The sequence below is a fragment of the Dendropsophus ebraccatus genome, chromosome 11 (assembly GCF_027789765.1).
Source record: "Dendropsophus ebraccatus isolate aDenEbr1 chromosome 11, aDenEbr1.pat, whole genome shotgun sequence".
Taxonomy (NCBI): Eukaryota; Metazoa; Chordata; class Amphibia; order Anura; family Hylidae; genus Dendropsophus; species Dendropsophus ebraccatus.
In genome coordinates, this window is record NC_091464.1 from 39,864,944 (window position 1) to 39,889,362 (window position 24,419).

Here is a 24,419-nt window from a genome sequence, read left to right on the forward strand (position 1 = left end):
GAGGACTGTCCAGAGAGCCCCATACACCTTACGCTGATGGCCGAACCCACCAGGAGCAACAGGTACCACCAACAAAAGAGTAACATGTATGGGGACCTTAAATTGTTGCTAAAATATTTCAGCATTTGGGGCCCCACCTTTAACTTTGCCCAGGGCCACATCTAGTCTAAAACCGGCCCTGTGTGAGAGGGTATGATGCCCTGTGCCTATGCTGGTGGTGTGTATGTATTGTGAGAGGGTATGATGCCCTGTGCCGGTGCTGTGTATGTATTGTGAGAGGGTATGATGCCCGGTGCCGGTGCTGTGTATGTATTGTGAGAGGGTATGATGCCCGGTGCCGGTGCTGTGTATGTATTGTGAGAGGGTATGATGCCCTGTGCCGGTGCTGTGTATGTATTGTGAGAGGGTATGATGCCCTGTGCCGGTGCTGTGTATGTATTGTGAGAGGGTATGATGCCCTGTGCCGCTGCTGTGTATGTATTGTGAGAGGGTATGATGCCCTGTGCCGATGCTGTGTATGTATTGTGAGAGGGTATGATGCCCTGTGCCGATGCCCTGTGCCGGGTATGTATTGTGAGAGGGTATGATGCCCTGTGCCGCTGCTGTGTATGTATTGTGAGAGGGTATGATGCCCTGTGCCGGTGCTGTGTATGTATTGTGAGAGGGTTTGATGCCCTGTGCCGGTGCTGGTGGTATGTATTGTGAGAGGGTATGATGCCCTGTGCCGGTGCTGGTGGTGTGTATGTATTGTGAGAGGGTTAGGGTATGATGCCCTGTGCCTATGCTGGTGGTGTGTATGTATTGTGAGAGGGTATGATGCCCTGTGCCTATGCTGGTGGTGTGTATGTATTGTGAGAGGGTATGATGCCCTGTGCCGGTGCTGTGTATGTATTGTGAGAGGGTATGATGCCCTGTGCCTATGCTGGTGGTGTTTATGTATTGTAAGAGGGTTAGGGTATGAAGCCCTGTGTCGGTGGTATGTATTGTGAGAGGGTATGATGCCCTGTGCTGGTGCTGTGTATGTATTGTGAGAGGGTATGATGCCCTGTGCCGGTGGTGTGTATGTATTGTGAGAGGGTTAGGGTATGATGCCCTGTGCCTATGCTGGTGGTGTGTATGTATTGTGAGAGGGTATGATGCCCTGTGCCTATGCTGGTGGTGTGTATGTATTGTGAGAGGGTATGATGCCCTGTGCCGGTGCTGTGTACGTATTGTGAGAGGGTATGATGCCCGGTGCCGGTGCTGTGTATGTATTGTGAGAGGGTATGATGCCCTGTGCCGGTGCTGTGTATGTATTGTGAGAGGGTATGATGCCCTGTGCCGGTGCTGTGTATGTATTGTGAGAGGGTATGATGCCCTGTGCCTATGCTGGTGGTGTGTTTGTATTGTGAGAGGGTATGATGCCTTGTGCCGGTGCTGTATATGTATTGTGAGAGGGTATGATGCCCTGTGCCGGTGCTGTGTATGTATTGTGAGAGGGTATGATGCCCTGTGCCGGTGCTGTGTATGTATTGTGAGAGGGTATGATGCCCTGTGCCGGTGCTGTGTATGTATTGTGAGAGGGTATGATGCCCTGTGCCGGTGCTGTGTATGTATTGTGAGAGGGTATGATGCCCTGTGCCGATGCTGTGTATGTATTGTGAGAGGGTATGATGCCCTGTGCCGGTGCTGTGTATGTATTGTGAGAGGGTATGATGCCCTGTGCCGATGCTGTGTATGTATTGCGAGAGGGTATGATGCCCTGTGCCGATGCTGTGTATGTATTGCGAGAGGGTATGATGCCCTGTGCCGGTGCTGTGTATGTATTGTGAGAGGGTATGATGCCCTGTGCCGGTGCTGTGTATGTATTGTGAGAGGGTATGATGCCCTGTGCTGTGTATGTATTGTGAGAGGGTATGATGCCCGATGCTGTGTATGTATTGTGAGAGGGTATGATGCCCTGTGCCGGTGCTGTGTATGTATTGTGAGAGGGTATGATGCCCTGTGCCGGTGCTGTGTATGTATTGTGAGAGGGTATGATGCCCTGTGCCGGTGCGGTGTATGTATTGTGAGAGGGTATGATGCCCTGTGCCGGTGCTCCCGGTGTGACGTGTGGCCCGGCGTCCTGTGAGGGGCGCTGCTCCGGCCGCTCCTCCCTTGCTCCGTATTGTTGCAGCAGATCCTCCCCTCAGGTCTGGAGCCCGGGCGGGCGCACTCTCCAGTCAGTCTGTGACACAGGGCAGTGCAGCAGCGGCCGCCTCCCCCAGGCATGGCACTATGGCAGCAGTGCGACACAACACCCTCGACTTCCAGCTCGGTGGCACAGGTAACGTGCATGGCAGTGCCCGGGTCACACGGCGCACACCAGGAATACGAGGGAGGGGCGTTCATTCCCACTACACCTCGCTGCAATGTCGCCCATTCTGCCGCTCTGCAGCCCCGGTGCCTGGAGGTGACAAGTGGGCGCACAGGAAGTGCTGAGGGTCGTGCAGCAGCCGGTGCCGGGGGTGCGGGCGGTGCTGCATTGTGCCGGCGCTGAGGACACTCCTGGCTCCCGGCTTTATCCCTAGGTTCTCGGATAGCGTAAAAGTGGTTGGGGCGGGCAAGGTTTCCGCAGGGCCCTGCGGCCGTCATGTATGCTGCACAGGGTGCCGTGTACTTTCACCTTCAGTCTATGGAGCAGCGTTATATATAACCCGCAGCACAGACGCCGGGCCTAGTGCACCGGGCGGGCGGGAGGAGGCGGCGGCGGCTTGTTTAGTCTCACCGCCGGCATGACCTTTGTGTGCGCTTCTCCCCGGCAGTAGTGACAGCTGGGACTGCTGGGGAGCACTGTCTGATGGAGCACCAGTCATAGGGGGTATATAGCACTTCATAGCTATATATATAATATACATACATATATCTCTGGGTGTCAGTGTGTGCATGCATATATATATATATATATATATATATATATATATATATATATATATATATATTCTAATGTTAACATATATGGCCATTTATTCCTTTACCACTGATCTATGTCCTTTGAGCACAATGGCAGTGTAAAAAAACATAAATTTTCCAAAGTAATAAAGACATCTGCACTCATTACAGTATATGATATGTACGTGTATTGTGATCCCTGGCTGTCTGACCTTAGGTCACTTAAGTGTGAATATAGTTTTAGTTATGAATAGGTCAAAGGTTATTCAGGGTCAGAAGTAATGAACAACTCTAGCTTCATCTTATATGTTATTGATACAACTCCAGCTTCATCTTATATGTTATTGATACAACTCCAGCTTCATCTTATATGTTATTGATACAACTCCAGCTTCATCTTATATGTTATTGATACAACTCCAGCTTCATCTTATATGTTATTGATACAACTCCAGCTTCATCTTATATGTTATTGATACAACTCCAGCTTCATCTTATATGTTATTGATACAACTCCAGCTTCATCTTATATGTTATTGATACAACTCCAGCTTCATCTTATATGTTATTGATACAACTCCAGCTTCATCTTATATGTTATTGATACAACTCCAGCTTCATCTTATATGTTATTGATACAACTCCAGCTTCATCTTATATGTTATTGATACAACTCCAGTTTTATCTTGTATATTATTGTTACTGTAGAACTAAGGCTAGGGCTACATGGTGACATGAATCATGCATTTAACAAGGTGACTGGGGGCCTCTGGTCACTGGGAACCCCGCTGATCCTGAGAATAGGGATGAATTGGGGGCACTGTGCGGGCTTGGCCATAATATTTCTATGCACTGACTTTGGAAGTATTCGATGGTCACACATGCGTGGTGCAGACTAAATACAGTTGTGATTTATCAGCAATTTGCTGTTATGCAACTTTGCAAAAAAAACATCAAATTTGGATGTTGGGCAACTGTCATGTCAGAAGCTGCAGTGCGACCACATTAACCCCTTAAGGTCAAAGCCAATTTTCGTTTTTGCGCTTTTGCTTTTTCCACTTTATGTTAAAATGTCCATAGCGCTTGCATTTTTCACCTAGAGACGTATATGAGCGCTTATTTTTTGCGAAACCAATTGTACTTTGCAATGACCGGCATTATTTTTCCATAAAATATGCTGCGAAACCGGAAAAAAATAATTTGCAATGTCAAATTGAAAAAAAAAACAGAATTTGTTCTGATTTCAAGGAGTTTTGCATTTACGCCGTGTGTCCTATGGTAAAACTGACTTGTTATATATGTTCCTCAAGTTGTTACAATTACAACGATATATAACATGTATAACTTTTATATTATCTGATGGCTTGTAAAAAATTCAAACCATTGTTAACAAATATATGTTCCTTAAAATCACTCTATTCCCAGGCTTATAGCGCTTTTATCCTTTGGTCTATGGGGCTGTGTGAGGTGTCAGTTTTTGCGCCATGATGCGTTCTTTCTACCGGTACCTTAATTGCGCATATACGACTTTTTGATCACTTTTTATTAAATTTTTTCTGGATTTGATGCGACCAAAAATTTTTAATTTTGCACTTTGGGATTTTTTTGGCGCTTACGCCGTTTACCGTGCGAGATCAGGAATGTGATTAATTAATAGTTCGGGCGATTACGTGCGCGGCAATACCAAATATGTTTATTTATTTGTTTATTAATTTATATTTGTAAAATGGGTAAAGGGGGGTGATTTGGACTTTTATTAGGGGAGGGGATTTTTTATTAATAAAAACACTTTTTACTTTTTTTTTTAACATCAACTAGAAGTCCCCCTGGGGGACTTGTATATAGACAGCACTGATCTCTCATAGAGATCAATGCTGTGTATATACACAGCAAAGATCGATTAGATCGGTCATAGATTACTATGGCCTGCTGCAGGCCACAGCAATCTATTGCCTAACCGGGATCAGCGTCATTGCGACGCTGAGGCCCGGCACGGGCAGAAGAACGGATCTCCCCCGCCGCAATCGCATCCGTCCCACTAGACACCAGGGACATGAGGTCTGAAGCCCTTCATGGCAGCTGTCAGGTTTGACAGCTGCATTGAAGTGCTTAAATGGAATGTACCATCAGGCCCGGGCTGAAGCACTGGAGGCGGGCCGAACCAACCCCAATAGGAGGAAACGCCCGCCCCTCTATGACAATGCTTCATTAGAATCAATGGAGCTGTATCATAACAGGGCAGGGGTTTTCTCCCACTGGGGGTGGGTCAGCCCTCCTCCAGTGCTTCAGCCCAGGCCTCATGGTACATTCACTTTAATTAGCCGGCGCGGCAACGGGACCCGCGCCAGCTAATAGAGGCACTGCCTGGCTGCAGATTGCAGCTGGGAGCGGTGCCGTTCAGAGCGGGGCCCCGGCGGGACCCCACTCTGAACACCCCCCGCGGTACGTCAGGTACGTCATGGGTCGCTAAGGGGTTAATAGTCATTGGATGTGGTGTCTAATGTTAACATGGCCAGGGCTGAAACTTAATCGGCTTTTATCTTTATCTTATATTCACTTTAATTGAAATTTTACCCCATCGTGAACTGGTGTATTTATTTTTTTTTCAGTTTTTTCTTAACTTTATTTATTTTTCCTCCTCGCCTTCTACAATAACATTTTATACATAGACAGAGCTGTATGAGAGCATATTTTTTATGTGACAAGTTTTACTTTTTATTGGTGCCCTATAGATATGAGCATATTTACAGTAGGAAGTCTGTTCCACTCTGTGCCGCTCCTCCCCTGGTGCGGGGAAAAGCTGGATCCAGTCCTGGGAAACAGAGAAGTCAGCCAGTCATCCTGCTGCAGCCATAGAACACACATACACAGCCTGCTGCAACCATAGGATACACACACACAGACTGCTGCAGCCATGGCGCGGGCATACACACACACACACACACACACACACACATACACAGCCTGCTGCAACCATAGGATACACACAGCCTGCTGCAGCCATAGCGCACGCATACACACACCCACACACACAGCCTGTTGCAGCCATAGCGCGCACACACACACACAGCCTGCTGCAGCCATAGCACACATACACAGCTTGCTGCAGCCATAGCGCGCGCATATACACGCACACACACACACACAGCCTGCTGCAGCAATAGCGCACACACACAGACACAGCCTGCTACAACCATAGAACACACACACAGCCTGCTGCAGCCATAGCACACATACACACACACAAAGCCTGCTGCAGAGCCATAGCGCGCACACACACACACACACACACAAAGAAAACATCACATAGAAGATTACTACTTATGGCTTTACTACCTATATATACTATACTATATTACACAGGATATCTTCATATTACACTCATGTTCATATACAGTCATTTAGAAAAACAACAGCACCCACTCCCCTACAATGGACTCTTCAAGTTCAGGAACAAACTGCCAAATCTTGACCAACTTTTAGGGGGAGATTTTTCACAGGGTGTAAAATTTAGGGTTGTATTACACGGGCCGAGCAGGGCCCGATAATACCTGTAAACGAGCGGCGATCTAGCCTGGGCCTATTACACGGCCCGATAATCGTTAAACAAGGGCTGCAAGGACATCGTTACCGATGTCCTTGCAGCCCTTGCATAACTATATACATTACCCATCCACGTTCCAGGGCTGCTGCTGTGGTCTTCTTCTCCCCAGGTCCCGCGCGCTGTAACGTCACAGCGGCCTGTCAGCCTGTCACAGGCCGGGACTGCTGCGGCCTGCGATTGGCCAGGCGGCCTGTTAGCTGACAGGCCACTCTGACGTTACAGCGCGCGGGATCGGGGGAGAAGAAGACCGCAGCAGCAGCCCTGGAACGTGGATGGGTAATGTATATCGTTAGTCGCTATGTGTAATAGCGGTGTGCGGTCGGCGCCCGACAATAAATAGGTCAGAACCTATATCAACAATCAGTTGATGATCGTTGTCATCGGCTGATCGTTATATTTAGTACATGGAGCGATAATCGGCCGAATCGGGTCAATTTGGCCGATTATCGTTCCGTGTAATAGTACCCTTAGACTGGTGTAAACTGCCCATAGCAACCAATCACAGCTCAGCTTTCCTTTCACTAGAACTGAAAACTGAGCTGTGATTGGTTGCTGTGGGCAGCTTGCACCAGTCTGAATTTTAAGCCCTTTGATAAATCTCCCCCTTAGTGTCCCAACTTTTCCCTGACTGCACTTATCCAACAGGCCAGTGCTTTATTACTGATGTATGGAGGAAACTAAATGTATGTGAGAAAGGGTTTTTCCGGTTGTTATAAATAAGTGCCCTAAATTGATAGAACATAAACTATAGTGATGAGAAACATTTATAAAATTAATATGAAATTCAATTAAAAAATTTTGAAAGATTTTTTTAAAAACTGGAGTTGAAATCGGTACATTTTTTTCCGATTCTGACTCCAGCTAAAATTAGCTCCAACTCCGACTCCACAGCCCATATGTTAGCTGCAGATAGCAGCTGGTACCCATCGTGTATGGAACAAGCACTGCCATTATTATCTTTTTTTCTGCACAGAAATGTATACCAGTGGTGTGAACCAAGCCTAAGGTCCTGTTAATCTGTTAGATAATCTGTCTGTGTAAATGGACCCTAATGCTACGTTTACACGAAACGATTATCGGGCAAATTTTCGCGATAACGATCGAATTGGAACGATAATTGTACGTGTAAACACGGTGAACGATCAAAAAATCGTTCATTTTGATCTTTTGACATGTTCATAAATCGTCGTTCGCTGATCGCAAAAAATTCGCCGATCGTTCCGTGTAAACAGTCGTCGCGTGATAGTCCGGCCACCCAAGCCCCGCCCGCTGCCTGGCCCCCCGCTCGCAACCCGGCCCCCCGCTCCGGCTCGATTGCCACCCCCCGCCGCCGCCACTCTGATCGCCGCCCCGAACGCCTCCCCCGCCGCTGCTCCGATCGCCACCCCCGCGCTCTGATCGCCACCCCCACCCGCCGACGCTCCGATCGCCCCCACCGCCGCGGGCAAGAACATACGTTACCTGCTCCGCGCAGCAAGTCTTCGGACATCCCCGGCTCCCATCTTCAGTGCACTGATTGGCTGAAGAGATGAGCCGGGAATTTCAAACGGCTCCTCTTCAGCCAATCAGTGCTCCTCTTCAGCACTGATTGGCTGAAGGGGAGCCGTTTGAAATTCCGGGCTCATCTCCTCAGCCAATCAATGCACGGCAGCACTGATTGGCTGAAGAGAGCTCCCCTTCAGCCAATCAGTGCTGAAGAGGAGCACTGATTGGCTGAAGAGGAGCCGTTTGAAATTCCCGGCTCATCTCTTCAGCCAATCAATGCGCTGAAGATGGGAGCCAGGGATGTCGGAAGACCTGCTGCGCGGAGCAGGTAACGTATGCTCTTGGCCGGGGTGGCGATCGGAGCATCGGGGGTGGCGATCGGGGCGGCGCAGGGGGCTGCTGTTGAGCGGGGGCGGGCTTTCCATACGATATATCGTACCGTCTAAACGCTGATCGTTATAAAAAAAAAATTGTTACTTCGAAATCGTTAATCGTACGATCGGGCCAATAATCGCCTCGTGTAAACTTAGCATAAGACCTACAGGCTAGGGCTGGGCGGTATACCGTCAAAATACCGATACCGTCTCTGGCGTCGGTTAACCGACCTCAACTTTGCCAGGACGGTATCTGCGGTATTTTTACTATTTTCCTACCTGAGCCCTAAGCGCTGCACAGGCCGGAGGAAGCCTCCTATGTGCAGTCTGTGCAGGGATGCACGGACTGCACATAGGAGACCAGCACCGTGTGTCAGAGCGCCCCTGCCATCCTCCCCCGTCCGGCATATCACAGCGGTCTTGCCGGCACAGCAGAGCGGCCCCCACCCGCCCGACACGGCAGAGCAGCCGCCCGCCCGGCATATCGGTCATCCACTTGCCCGACACAGGTATCAGCCATCCGCCTACCCGGCACAGCGGTCATCCACTCACCCCGCATGGCAGAGCAGCCCCCGGCCGGCCGGCACAGCGGGTCCCCACTCACCCCACATGGCAGAGCAGCCCCCGGCTGGCACAGTTGACCCCAACTCGCCCGCCACAGCAGAGCAGACCCCAGTCGTCCGATGCGGCCCTTCATGTCCCGTGGATACCACACGGAGCGCTGCGCGACTCAGCCCGGTCCCATAGTCCACACCGCACACGTGTTCTGCCCTCCCTACATGATCAGATCCTTGTCTGTTCCTAGCTTGTTTAGTGCCAGTAGAACCATCCTGCCCCAGTCTAGCTCACAGAGCATTGTCTACACTGGATACAAACAGCCTGGACACCAGACTGATACATTGTTCATAGCTAGTCCTGCTCTCAGCTGTATCCAGTGTAGACAATGCTCTGTGAGCTCTACAGACTGATACATTGTACATAGCTAGTCTTGCTCTGTATCCAGTGTAGACAATGCTCTGTGAGCTCCAGACTGATACATTGTACGTAGCTAGTCCTGCTCCCAGCTGTATGCAGTGTAGACAATGCTCTGTGAGCTCCAGACTGATACATTGTATATAGCTAGTCCTGCTCTGTATCCAGTGTAGACAATGCTCTGTGAGCCCCAGACTGATACATTGTACATAGCTAGTCCTGCTCTCAGCTGTATCCAGTGTAGACAATGCTCTGTGAGCTCCAGACTGATACATTGTACATAGCTAGTCCTGCGCTCAGCTGTATCCAGTGTAGACAATGCTCTGTGAGCTCCAGACTGATACATTGTACATAGCTAGTCCTGCTCTGTATCCAGTGTAGACAATGCTCTGTGAGCCCCAGACTGATACATTGTACATAGCTAGTCCTGCTGCCAGCTGTATCCAGTGTAGACAATGCTCTGTGAGCTCCAGACTGATACATTGTACATAGCTAGTCCTGCTCCCAGCTGTATACAGTGTAGACAATGCTCTGTGAGCTCCAGACTGATACATTGTACATAGCTAGTCCTGCTCCCAGCTGTATACAGTGTAGACAATGCTCTGTGAGCTCCAGACTGATACATTGTACATAGCTAGTCCTGCTCCCAGCTGTATCCAGTGTAGACAATGCTCTGTGAGCTCCAGACTGATACATTGTACACAGCTAGTCCTGCTCTCAGCTGTATTCAGTGTAGACAATGCTCTGTGAGCTCCAGACTGATACATTGTACATGGCTAGTCCTGCGCTCAGCTGTATCCAGTGTAGACAATGCTCTGTATACCTGTGTATACACGTCCTGTATTGTGTACATAGCTATATACCTCTGTGTACACATTCTGTAGTGGCTGTATACCTGTATATACACATCCTGTAGTGGCTGTATACCTGTCTATACATGTTCTGTAGTGTGTACATAGCCTTGGTTGCTGCTCAATTAATTTTTATTATTTTTTTTTACGTTATTGAAACTAAATATTGCGTTTGGCACAACCAAGTGGGTGTGGCTTGTAAAAGGGGCGTGTCATAATTATCGCTCAATTATCGTTACCGCAGTTATATGTACGATAAACCGCGATATAGATTTAGGCCATTATCGCCCAGCCCTACTACAGGCCTAAATCCTCATCACAAGTCAGTGTCAGTCACCACTTTATGCTGCCTCCTCTGACGGTTTACAGACTCCCTTTAACATAGATGAAACATATAACCTGCAATGATGGGTGGTGGTAGTGATCGCTGGTGGACGCAGGGCTGATACTCAAAATGTATAAAACACCAACACTCACTTGTGACACAAGGACAATGTGTCATCTGACTGTAGCTATTGTTAGACCGTCACAAACTACTGGGGCCCAGTGCTGTCTACGCTGAAGGGTGTCTGATCCTGTACGTCTTATCTGCTGTATGCTGCTCATGTACATGGGTCTTTCTTCATATGGGGCATACCACGTAAATGGGAATTCACTTTTTCTAATCATCCTTATTACTAGGCTTATAGCATGTTAATAGGGGTTATCCAGCGCTACAAAAAAATGGTCACTTTCTTTCAGAGACAGCACCACAATTGTCTCCAGCTCAGGTGCCGTTTGCAATTAAGCTCCATTCACTTCCATGGAACTGAGTTGCAAAACCCCACCTTAAATGGACAAGAGCGGTTCTGTCTCTGGAAGAAAGTAGCCATGTTTTTGTAGCGCTGGACAACCCCTTTAAGTCTTTGCTGTCCAGGCATGATGGGAATTGTAGTTTTGCAACAGCTGGAGGGCTGAAGGTTGCCCATCCCTGGTCTCAATCAAGGATGTTGTCTTTACCTTTGCATTGTACTTTTATCTCTGTTTTGTTGCACTTCTGGTTTTAATTATACTGATACTGTCTAACATCCATCCATCTGAAAGTGTGGTGTATGGTCCCATGCATCCCGTTTACTGCCCTGCTCTCAGGGGGGATGTTAGCTGCTTTTGCTGATTCACTACTAACCTGTTTATCAGGATGGTCAATAAGGCCAGAGCTGTCTGATCACCAGCGCACTACTTATTCACAATGCTCATTACGGAGATGCGGGAGAGGTAATTGATCAGCCTGTTTTTTGCTCTATAAGCCTGGACTATACATAACTGAGATTTCAGCTGGTAAAGCTCTAAATAGATCTACTCCCTGGAGGGATGGTAATTTACACTCCTACGTAAATGCACAATATAGCGGCTATGGCTGTAGAAACTGGGACGAATACTCATCTGCTTTATGTGCAGCATTCTTTTTTAAGGTGGTAAAAGATACAGAGGGTTTTTTTTCCCTTTATATAATTTATATCAATCTTTTAAGAGGTGAAGTGAAAACATAGATTCTTATTACAATGGCTACTGTTAATGGGTGCGATATATCCGAGCATTTGTACAACAATATAACAGTATAAGGGTACAAACACACTTGACGTCGCTGTGGATCCCGTCCCTGTTTACTCAATGGCAGACGAACACGCAGCAGGGATGTACATCTCCTGCTGCGAGTTTGTCCGCAGCCCGCCCCGTTAACCCCCTGCCCCCGGAGCTGATACTTTACCTGATCCCGGCCCCGTCTTCCTCCGGCTTGCTTCGGCGGATCCCGGCACGTCCCGCTCGGCCAATCAGTGCGCTGCCCCGCCGCTGCGCACTGATTGGCTGAGCGAGACAAGAAGACATCGGGAGCCCCAAAGCAAGCCGGAGGAAGCCGGGGCCAGGGTTAGGTAAAGTATCAGCTCCGGCGGCGGGAGGGGGTTTACGGGGCGGGCTGCGGACAAACACGCAGCAGGGATGTACATCCCTGCTGCTTGTTTGTCTGCCATTGAGTAAACAGGGACGGGATCCACAGCAACGTCAAGTGTGTTTGTACCCTAAAGGTGTGTTCAAGCATACAGATTTTTGGTTGCAATGGGTGAAAACCAAGCCAGAAATGGATTTAAAAAGAGGATTTCAACCAAAAATCTGTATGTGTGAACACACTGTAAGGCTCTGAATCGGAGAGACTGTGACTAGGGCCAAACTGTGATGGCTACATATCTGAGTCATAGGATGTCTCAAACAACAGGTCTTTTGGGGTTTTTCTGGTATCAGTGGTCAGTATCTACCAAAGAAGGGCAATCAGTGAACTGGAAACAGGATTATTGCAGTAAGGATTGTGGGGAGTAAAGGCCCTATTCCACCAACAGATCTGACGACAGATTATCTGCCAAAGATTTGAAGCCAAACCCAGGAGTGGATTTGAAAAGAGAAGAAATCCAGTCTTTCTTTTATGACCTGTTCTCTGATTATAGTCTGTTCCTGGGTTTGGCTTCAAATCTTTGGCAGATAATCTGTCGTCAGATCTGTTGGTGGAATAGGGCCTTAAGGGTGCATTTACACACAGAGATTTATCTGACAGATTTTTGAAGCCAAAGCCAGGAATGGATTTAAAAAGAGGAGAAATCTCAGTCTTTCCTTGATGACCTGTTCCCTGTTTATAGTCTGTTCCTGGCTTTGGCTTCAAAGATCTGTCAGATAAATCTCTCTGTGTAAACACACCATAAGGCTGGGTTCACACTACGTATATTTGAGGCTGTATGTTTGAGGCTGTATAGCAACCAAAACAAGGAGTGGATTGAAAACACAGAAAGGCTCTGTTCACATAATGTTGTAATTGAGTGGATGGCCGTCATTTAATGGCAAATATTTGCTGTTTAAAACAACGGCTGTTATATTGAAATAATGGAGGTTATTTACCGTTATATGGCGGCCATCCACTCAATTTCAACATTGTGTGAACAGATCCTTTCTGGGTTTTCAATCCACTCCTGGTTTTGGTTGCTATGAGGACCTGACATGAGGACCAAATACAGCCTGAAATATACATAGTGTGAACCCAGCCTAAGGCTGCATTCACATGTCTGTAGATTTTGCAGACCTACGGACGGTGAATGCATGCAATGGATTTTTTCCCCTTGACACATCATGCCGAGTGGTGAAACAACCCATTGCATGCATTCACCGTCCGTAGGTTCGCACAATCTACGGACCTGTGAATGCAGCCTAAGGCCATGTTCACACATAGCAAATCAGCGGCCGTTCTGTGACCGGAATTTTATTTGTGCGGCCACATGGAATCCCGGCCAGAGTGTATACAGTGTGGCCAGGATTACATAGGGGTAAATGCGATCTGCCGCTGTGATTAAACAACGGGCGTTGTTGCAAACCTGCAAAAAATACAGTGTGTGAATTAGGCCTAAAGGTCTCTCTGCTCCTGTTCTCTAGGGACCCTGTGTTCTGCAAAAATTAGACATTTACAAATTAATTATCACAGACAGAAGACATTGATGTCATCGAACAGATAACTTATAAGTAGAGATGAGCGAACCTCGAGCATGCTCGAGTCCATCCGAACCCGAACTTTCAGCATAGATATAGTCATTGGCTGTATCCATGTTTTCCAGACAACCTTAGAGCTTTATCCAAGTTCAGCAGCCCCCGCTAATCAAATACCGAACGTTCAGGTTCGGATCGACTCGAACCCGAACCCGGTTCGCTCATCTCTACTTATAAATGATTTACCAATATCTATATTACCTTACTAACACTTCTGATAAAATAGTTGAGGCCTTGTTTGTGTCACTATTACGTGGCCCTATCTATTAAAGGAAAAGTCCGGCAAAAAGGTTTATTAAAGTATTGTATTTCCCCCAAAAAGTTATACAAGTCACCAATATACACTTATTCTGGGAAATGCTTATAAAGGGCTTTTTTCCATGCACTTACTACTGCATCAAGGTCTCACTTCCTGGATAACATGGTGATGTCACTTCCTGGATATCATGGTGATGTCACTTCCTGGATAACATGGTGACTCCCAGAGCTGTGCGGGCTGTGGCTGCTGGAGAGGATGATGGCGGGGGGACACTGAGGGACACAGGGCACTGGAGGGACACTGAGCATCCCTCTGCCATCATCCTTTCCAGCAGCCACAGCCCGCACAGCTCTGGGAGTTGAGTCGTGACATCACCATGTTATCCAGGAAGTGAGGCCTTGATGCAGTAGTAAGTGCAGGGAAAAAAGCACTTTATAAGCATTTCCTGTAATAGGTGTATATTGGTGATTTGTATAACTTTTGGGGGGCAATACAATACTTTAATAAAACATTTCCACCAGACTTCTCCTTTAAGCATTCTTAATAACGGGCCTCAGATGAATAAATCTTAGTAAATTACCAGACTTTCTGCCCTATTTATGGATCTGTACGTTTAGCATCAGTACCTTTATCACCAAGTACAGGTAACGTAGTTGAAATGAATGCTGAAGATTTTAAGGCAGAGCCCGAGAATACATTTGGAAAGAGCCAGAACTGGCAGATGAATGAATGTGCCTATTTTCTAGCTTCTTGTGAGAGATCCATTGAAACCCTAATGAAGCTTGGGACTTGGCATTAGAATAACTTTTTTAAGGAACAACTTGTATCTCACAGTTTAGCTGGAGACCTTTCAACAAAAACTACAGAAAAATGCAAAGAACCCTTTTCTGCCGAGACAAAAATGGACTTGAGATTTGCATGATCATTTGTTTTCCTGGCCATTTTGATCACTTGTATAAAGGAGCATTTCTACCATACAAAACCCTTTACATGCAGGAAGTGCCATTTAAAGGAGGTCAGGTGAAATTTTTTATTTAAGTATTGTATTACCCCTAAAAGTTATACAAATCACCAATATACACTTATTACTGGAAATGCTTATAGTGCTATTTCCCTGCACTTACTACTGCATCAAGGCTTCACTTCCTTGATAACATGGTGATGTCACTTCCTGGATAACATGGTGATGTCACTTCCTGGATAACATGGTGATGTCACGACCCGACTCCCAGAGCTGTGCGGGCTGTGGCTTCTGGAGAGGATGATGACAGGGTGTATATTGTGTATTAATAAATAAATTTGCCGGACTTTTCCTTTAAGGGACCCATTTGTAATAACATCTAAATAATGCATCTGTGTATTTGGGTTGTCCAGCGTAAAGCTTTTTCTTTCAAATCAACTGGTTTAAGAAAGTTATATAGATTTCTAATTTACTTCTGTTAAAAAATCTTAAGTCTTTCCATACTTATTAGCTGCTGTATGTCCTGCAGGAAATGTTGTTTTCTTTTTAGTCTTGCTGACAGCTCTGGCCGAGACAGGAACTGTCCAAAGCAGGAGAGGTTTTCAATGGGAAAACCAAGACAAAGTCTCGGCCTGAGATGTCAGCAGAGAACACTGTGTCAGACTGTCTTACGACATCGACCTAAGATGACACCCAGGAGAAGAGGACGGGATCGACAGTGTTTTGATAAACTTCCGGGGGGAAAGGGGCTAAACCGCTTATTAACACACATTATGCTGCGTTTACACGAAGCGATAATTTGCCCGATCGTTTGATTAACGATTTCAAAATAACGTTTTGTTTTTGATAACGATCAGCGTTTAGACGGAATGATATATTGTATGGAAAAATCATATTCCGATCGTTTTGCAATCGCTTGAGCCTATCTCGCACACAGGTTAAATCGGTGAAAGACTGTTCACACAAAACGAAACGAAATTTTTTTGCGAACGACCAAGGACGGTTTTAGAACATGTTCAAAGATCAAAATGAACGATTTCTCGCTCGTTGCTTGATCGTTTGCTATGTTTACACGGAACGATTATCGCTCAAATGCGATCGTTATCGTGCAAATTCGAACAATAATTGTTCCGTGTAAACGCAGCATTACAAAGTTACATTACTTTGTAATGTGTGTTAATTAAGCAGAAAAAGAAAAACGCCGCACTACCCCTTTAGATAATCTAAGTAGGTACTCTGCACAAGGGATTGCGATTACGGTAGTTTAATTCACATAAGTGACAAAGCAGAAAAATCGTAACATTTTGGTCTACACGACCGTCATCAGACTCTGCAAAAGGGTGACATACAGAAAAGAGTATCACAGCAATGTGTTGGCTGGCACATATATGGTACAGAGAAATTTTAGAATGAGAAACATCATACAATAAATCAATAAAACACAAGTACCATTAAAGAAATGAGCGTAGGCTGCTTGGGTGAGATCTCCAAGTAGTACAGAAGTGATGTCAGCTTCTATGTGGAATCCGAGGTCTGGTATGAGGCATAACCCAATTAGGTCCTGTGAAATTCAGGGAGAACAGGTCATGTTGTCTCCAGTTCGGGTGGGGTTTTGAAACTCAGTTCCATTGAAGTAAATGGAGCTTCATTGCAAACCACACCTGAACTGGAGACAACAGTAGGGGGAAAAGTGGCCATGTTTTTGTAGCGCTGGATAACCCCTTTAATAATCTGTCAGATAAATCTCTCTGTGTAAACGCACCATAAACTGATGAAACTGAGGTCCACTGTCAGTAATTGTAGACAGTTGTCAGATATAACCTACAGCTAACACCCTATGCATATAGCACAAGTTCAGCTTCTTTAAATTTTTTAGAAATTAGGTTTTATGGACTGACTCCAGTCAAGTGGATGACAGTTCTCTAGATATTTTCACACAATAGAATTTCAAGGAAAAAAATTAAAAATCTTATTTTTGTGTGTGCAACAGGTGTTCTATTCATAACATCCACTGCAGATTATCAGCCTCTATGCTGGTGTTATTATGACCCATTATTAGTTGGTCTGTTGGATGACTCAGGGGCCGCAGTTATCTCTGTCTGTGTCCAATTATTTTTTTCTTATTCTCACAATTATTTGACAGACATTTAGAAATTCAGAACCTTATGTTGTCCTATAATAAAGAGCTTGGTCATACAACGTACGCTTTGTACCATGCTTTATTCCATGTAGCTGCATCATGGAGGCTGGCCGGGCCGCTGATGCTACATAAGCACGGACATTCTTCTACATTTCGGGCTGGGTGTTTTTTTTCCCCATATTTGGTAGGCTAATGATGTGAAATTTAATTTATTCCTTGTTAGTTCTTCTATATGGAAAGCAGCCAAAGCGTTTAAATAGAACAATGCTGGCATGAACTTATCATTTGCATGCTATAAATGTTTCTAGTCCAAGGCTGACATACTTATCTGAAGCTCTGTTTCCACAAATTCCCACACTTGTTTAGGTACGATGTATACTTAGCCAGAATTTTATTAAAAACTTTCCCATGATGTGTTGACCTGATTTGCTCTGGTGACCTGCAGCATATTTATATGTGTGATAGGTGTTAAATGGGGTTTACCAACAAAAATTAAGTAGATACAGGTAAGGGGGTAAAAATTATATAACTGTCTAGTGCCGCCGCTGCTTTATGGGCTCCATTGAACGTACTTGGATGATATACAATCCTTATAGAATCGGCACAGGACACTGCCGCCACTCACTAGCCTCAGTGGTCATGTCAGGAGAGTGATCACTGTCCTGTGTCCTGTGCAGAGTGTACAGGGATGTCATGAGGGCATTTTTCCGCCAAGCACTTTAGAGTCAGGGAAAGGCGACTATGTTTTCATTTATTTATAAATAATCAAAACCAATTGTCGATTAAACTGGGTTAACTGGTTGATTTAGTAGCTCAGTTCTTAATTATGAGCCACATAAGAATGATTAAACAGCATTTAAAGGTTGCTCTTTTTATTCAAATTTTACAAGTGTACAGGGTTATGCAGTTCAAAAATGTTTGTTCATTTGAAGTACAATAGCAACAATGAAGAACATATTACCCAGTGAGAGCCAATATATAAAATAAGAAACAAAAAACACAGAAGGTAGTTTACCAAGCTGCACATTACATATCTCCAGATGACTACCTCCCAAGGAGAATCCATGTATTGAGCTTAATGGTTAGATGCAACTAAGAGTCTACTGTATGTACAGTGTGTGTATACACTATTGGGGAGATTTATCATGATTTTAGACCATTTTTTTGGAGTGAAAATGTCGCAAAACTTTGCGCACCCGCATAGTTGCGCAAAATTTTGCGACATGTCACTGACTTAGACTGATCATGCCTACTTCAGCTTACGCTGAAAGTAGGCATGATTTATCATGTGCGACTATCTAAAACAGTCGCACATGTGTCGCAAACTCACTCCACACCAGAGGTGGTCTATTTCACCACCCATAATGTGGAGCGAGTTTGCTCCATGAGTCAGGTGCTGTGCACCCGGTCCACGGAGTGTAAAGGGTTAAGTAGTGATGCAGCAGCATCACTACTAACCCCCTGGGGCTGTACAGTAAGGAGGGGTCCTTAGCGCACCCCTCCCTGCAGTACAGGAGCAGGGAATCCCCTTAATTAAGCCGGGATTCCCTGCCATTAAACAGCATTTGGTGGTTACTTTGGAAGTTATCTTTGTGTAAAATTAAAGGGATTTTCAGGAAAAAGCAATTGATGTCCTAGCCACTGGATAGGGCATCCAAAGCTGATTGGAAGGATGCCAACATCCCTGCTGATCAGCTGGTTGGCACATTTGTGGGTATCAATACCCCACCAATCATGGATAGGTTTTCCCTGGAAGACCACTTTAATGTAATTGGATGATCTAAAACATTCAAGTGCAATATTGAACCACAGTATGAATGACAAATTCTCATATATCAGTCTTCTCAGCTCATCCTGCTGTGTAACATCATGCCTGCAGATCAGACAGCATTACCAGTGTGACAGGTTCTCTTTAAGGACAAAGCCTGTTTTCTCATAGGGGACTGCAAAAACAGTTTTTGTCTTTGCAACCTGCATTGAATATGTAGATCTGTTTTGGAGACCTTTGAAGTGTGTTTGTGTACTGTTCCTTTGCCTTCTCAAAACAAAATGAAGCGCATGTATTTATAGGCCGGGGGCTAACTTGGCCTACTGCTACTGATTGACAGCTCCCTCCCTGTTACTGTGTATTTGCAGAAAGCTGTTGACCATTGGCAGGTAGACTGATAGAGCAGCAGCTCATGAACATCATGGACTATGGAGCATGCACATGCTCTGTAGTCTACAAATAATATACTGTGCAGTAATTTCAGTAAAGACATCCTTCATTTTATCTGAAAATAAATAGACCGTGAAACAGAAAAAAATGGGGTCTGAATATGAACAAAAAAGGAATTTTTGCAACTTTTGAAGCATTTCATTTTTACGCCATTCACTTTGCTGTAAAACTGATATGTTATCTTCATTCTGCAGGTCCTTATGATTACAGTGGTACACAATTGATATAATGTTTATGTATTAGTATAATAGTAAAAATTTTTCCCATATTCTGACCTTTGTAACTTTTTTTTTTACGGAGGGCTCATTGTTTGCATTACATTGTTTCTGAAAATGAATTCATGGCCAAAAGTGCATAAATATAGGGATTTTTTGTAAGAATTATCTTTCAAAAACTGAATTGTGTTATTCTCTTGTCACTATTGTAGCAGACGGAGGTGCCATTATCAAGGAGCTGCAACCCGTATTTCAAAACCATGAAATGACAGAGACTGTACATAGCTGGGAAGACCATGGCTACCTGGCCACATACACAGCCAAAAACGGGAGGTAAGAAAGCAAAGGTGTAACAGATTGTACCCTCAGATTACATGCTTACACTTAAAAGTTGACACTTACAAGTTGTGGTGTCGTAATACAGATCAAAAATATGGTCATATTCTTATTTATATTGTGGAGAACCTACTTCTAGGCATGAAATTCCAATACACATGAAATACTGGTAAGATACTAATGCAATACATACAGTTGCATTGGTATTTTAATCCCTCTTTATGGATAAAATTGATGAGAGTAAAATATACACAAATTTCTGCACCCACTTGAATAGTTCCTTAGATTATCAATAGCTCCGTATAATGGTCAACAAAAGATTTAATATAGCTGCTCATGTGAAAGTGGCCTCAGTCACGTCTAATTTTATATCAATAAGAGATAGTGATACTGTGAGAACATAAACTCCGGGATGGACATACAGTCTGGACAGCTGTCTAATCTCCCTCCCCTTACAACTAGAGCCGCTGCTGTTGCCAATTCCACCATTTGACTTGTTGTATGTGCATATGTGATAGGTGCTGGTGGGATAAAAGCAAAGTAAAGGTATGGTAATTTTTTTCTCCTAGCACCTACCTGCCGGGATCCACAGTTCTATACCTGATACAGTGCTGACAGAGGTTATGAAGTAATAAACTGCAGTTCCCTAGACATATGCCTGATAGTAACCCAGGTCCCATGCTAAATTATAGCCAGCCAAGGCCAGTGTTCTGCTCAACAATACAGGATTAATATGTAAATGACCTTCAGCCCATCAGAAACATCAAATGCATTGCAACTAAAGTGAAACCAGCATGAGAGTGCATTCTGTGGGGTGGATAACCAAATACAAAATTAACCTGTCCACAAACACTTGTTTTTTTCCCGCAATTTCTAACATATTTGCAAATCACCTAATTTATATAAAATGATTCCTTACCCTAGAAAAAAGTGTTGGCCAGTAGGTGTTTCACTTCTCTCCAAACCGCTGTCCACTGCTTGTAGTTAGAAGATTTCCATCTCTAGCAGCAGAGACAACAAGAAGGATCATGGGAAGTCGGGGTGGTGCTTAGCTAGTATTATGTAGCAGAGAAAGTCTGAACTGTGTTCATACATCTTAAGCCTGTCAACCTCCTCCAAAAGATTTGTTCTGTTCTCCAGAGGGACCACACTGTGCTTAAAAACTTAAAGGGGTTGTCCAGCGAAAATCTTTTTCTTTCAGATCAACTGGTGTCAGAAAGTTATATAGATTTGTAATTTACTTCTATAAAAAAAATCTCAGGTCTTCCCATACTTATCAACTGCTATATGTCCTGCAGGAAATGATGTTTTATTTTCAGTCTGACACAGTGCTCTCTGCTGACATCTCTGGCCGAGACAGGAACTCTGTCTCGGTTTTTTATAAATCCCCATAGACAAACCTCTCCTGCTCTGTACAGTTCCTGTCTCGGCCAGAGATGTCAGCAGAGAGCACTGTGTCAGACTGAAAATAAAACAACACTTCCTGCAGGACATACAGCAGCTAATAAGTATGTAAAGGCTTTAGATTTTTTTAATAGAAGTAAATTACAAATCTATATAACTTTCTGATATCAGTTGATTTGAAAAAAATAAAATAAAATAAAGACAACCACTTTAAATCAAGGCTTCTGTTTTATGTCTGACTAACTGAGCAGCTGACTGTGTACTTACAATCTATAAGCCTGTCTGCCTCCTCTAGATAATCCACACTGGGAATGAAAGGTAAATCAAGGCTTCTTTCTCAGCTCTGTATGTACGCGCTGTTGCCTTCAGAATGTAATTTTCTTTCTTACCTCCTTTTAAGGCCCCGTTCCCACTGAGCAAAACTAGCGGAATTCCGCGGAGGAATTGTCCACCGCGGAATGCCGTTAGCCTCCCGCTCATAATGGGAGTCTATGGGAGGCGCGCGCTCCTGCCCTGTCCGCGCTGAAGAATGAACATGTTCATTCTTCAGCGCAGACAGGGCAGGAGCGCGCGCCTCCCATAGACTCCAATTATGAGCGGGAGGCTAGCGGCATTCTGCGGCGGACAATTCTGCCGCGGAATTTCACTAGTTTTGCTCAGTGGGAACGGGGCCTAACTAGTCATCATCATTGACTGCAGCAGCAGCCGTACTGCAAGCCCTTTCTTGCTGTAATGGTGCTGCTTTATTCATTTCTGCTCACATAGCACCTTGCAATATGCCAATGCATCAGTAACCCCTTGTCCCTCTACTGTAGTATTGTACTGTAAATTATCCCCCAGCACAGTGCCATGGCATAGTAGGGATTAGTAGATGCTGTGATTCGCCAGACAAGTAATGGAAAGGAAGTCCCTGTGTGTGTTGTTAGTGTCTGGCAGACAGCCCAGCTCGGAAATCACAGGGGCTCAATACCAGTAGTGAGGACACTAAAATTACCTTGTTACCACTTTAAAGGGTTAATGTAACAAAACCAGGCAGGGTCATTGAATGACAGGTACCGTTTAATAATATTGCATTGTCTTTTCATGTAGCACAAGGTGTGACACCATTTGGCCCTTTAGTGGCACCAGTGCATGTGTCCGATGGTAACCCCTGCATCCCATATAGTTATATTACCGTCCAGTGTTTATCAGACTGCATTCAAGTTGTCTGGGACCAGCATCTGCCTCATTCAAATGAATGCAAATATGAATCTCCGGTATGATGAATGTTCCTGTGATCTGATCTTATAAAAATGTTAATGCCTAAACTCCAAGTGTATACAGATATTTTGCTATGATTAAAATTTAAAGGTGCCTTTACACAGAGAGATTTAGGAAAGACTGAGATTTCTCCTCTTTTCAAATCCATTCCTGGCTTTGGCTTCAAAGATCTGTCAGATAAATCTCTGTGTTAAGGCACCATTAGTAGTAGAAATCGGATACAGATGTTGTACACATACACTTCTAATAGATATCTCTGTCATCCTGGTTAGCACTGACTTTTTAACTCTTACCTATAAAGCACTCTAATCTAATTGTCTAAGGCCCCTATTACACGGAGCAATAATCTGCCGACTCAGGCCGATTCGGCAGATCATCGCTTTGTGTAATAAAGACAAAGATCTTGTCTTTAGGTCCTTACCTAGAATCATCGGCCTCCGACAGTTGATGAATCTGTTAAGAAAATAATAAACTCTGTATGTTTCTCCTCCATGTTCCCTGGTGTCTTCCTGGACTCTCCTCGCTCACCGCAGCCACCTGTACAACTTCAGAGCCGCTCTCTGAGGTCACTGGCTTCTCAGCCAATCACTGGCGGGGACAGGACCACCATGGCCATGGCTGAGCAGCTTGTAACTTCAGAGACCGCCTTGCAGTTGTATCGTGGCTGTGGGGAGTGAGGAGAACACTAAAAGACACTGGGAAGGAGAGGTAGCAGATCGGTGCTTGTTTATGGTGCTGTGTAATATGGCCCTAAGCGTCTCTTTAAAAGCACCCTTTGGGGGTACGTTAAATGCACCCTTTGTACATTCTAATAATTGACAGTGATTGATCACCCAATCAATGAATCATTTGATTGGCTATTTACTTCCATCAGGCTGTGTTGACACGTTGCATTTATTTTGCGTTAATTGTGGGTTTTTGCTGCTATTTTGCTGTAAATTGTGCAATCGCAGCAATTTTGATGGAATTGTGTAAAAATAGCGCTATTTCACAGTAATTGTGCAGTTTGGGCCAAAACCACAGCAAAAATACATCATTAGCGCAAAATAAATGCCATGTGTGAACACGGCCTCATAGTCTGCAGCGCATGATCCATTTACACGGGGAGATGCTGTTGATTTTTTAGGTCTGCATAAACATGTAGGCAGCTAATGAATGAGTGTTTGTTCCATGGCTGATCGAAGTGTCATCTACATGGGGCAGTAATGGAGTATAGATCCCCTATGTGGCTATGAAAACGGGTCGCACTGCTTCTCCGTCCACTTTCATTAGCGGCTATACATGCAGTGCATGCGATCTTGTGCCGCACCCACAGTTACTAAATAGCCTCTGGAGTATAGAAAGTGGATTGACCCATACAAAGTAATGAAATGATGCCATTTTCTGGTGCTGCTATCCTAAATAAATAGACCACTAAATGTATGGGTAAAACCAGTGCGGCCATACTGTCTCGTTGTGCCAGCTTTCTCTTCCTGTAGTGAACCCTCTAGCATGTGATTATGCTGCTTGGTTTGCTGATGCTCTAGAAATAATGAAGGGATTAACAAGCTCTAATGAATGTGTCATTTATTGCTTCCCCGTGCTCCAACCTCAGGATGGTCAGGATCTGCTTTCTAGGTCATGGAAAGCTCTGGGGTATTTCTCACTTTGGTTGTTTTCCATTTTTGAACAATTTCCTTGAATACATCTGTCAATGAACCATTTAACAGATTGCATTATATAATGTGCTTTTAGCTTTGTTCCTGCAGCAAGATAATGCTCTATATGCCAAAAATAATTCATTGGATAATTGGAGTCTATAATTTAACCAGAATGGGCTCTAGTCGTCCTGCTTAAAAATTTAAAAAAATAAATAAATAAATCACATAA

At 44.8% G+C, this 24,419-nt stretch overlaps 1 protein-coding gene across 1 annotated transcript in view; it reads left to right on the forward strand.

Annotated features, from left to right (window-relative positions):
- Nucleotides 1-2,158: 2,158 nt before the first annotated feature.
- The window catches only part of SMS (spermine synthase), a 105,087-nt gene continuing 82,826 nt past the window's right edge, over nucleotides 2,159-24,419 (forward strand). Inside the window, exons 1-2 of the mRNA XM_069945140.1 lie at nucleotides 2,159-2,305; nucleotides 19,763-19,883. Coding sequence (XP_069801241.1) covers nucleotides 2,257-2,305; nucleotides 19,763-19,883 — 170 coding nt within the window. The 5' untranslated portion in view covers nucleotides 2,159-2,256. The remainder of the gene's footprint in view (nucleotides 2,306-19,762; nucleotides 19,884-24,419) is intronic.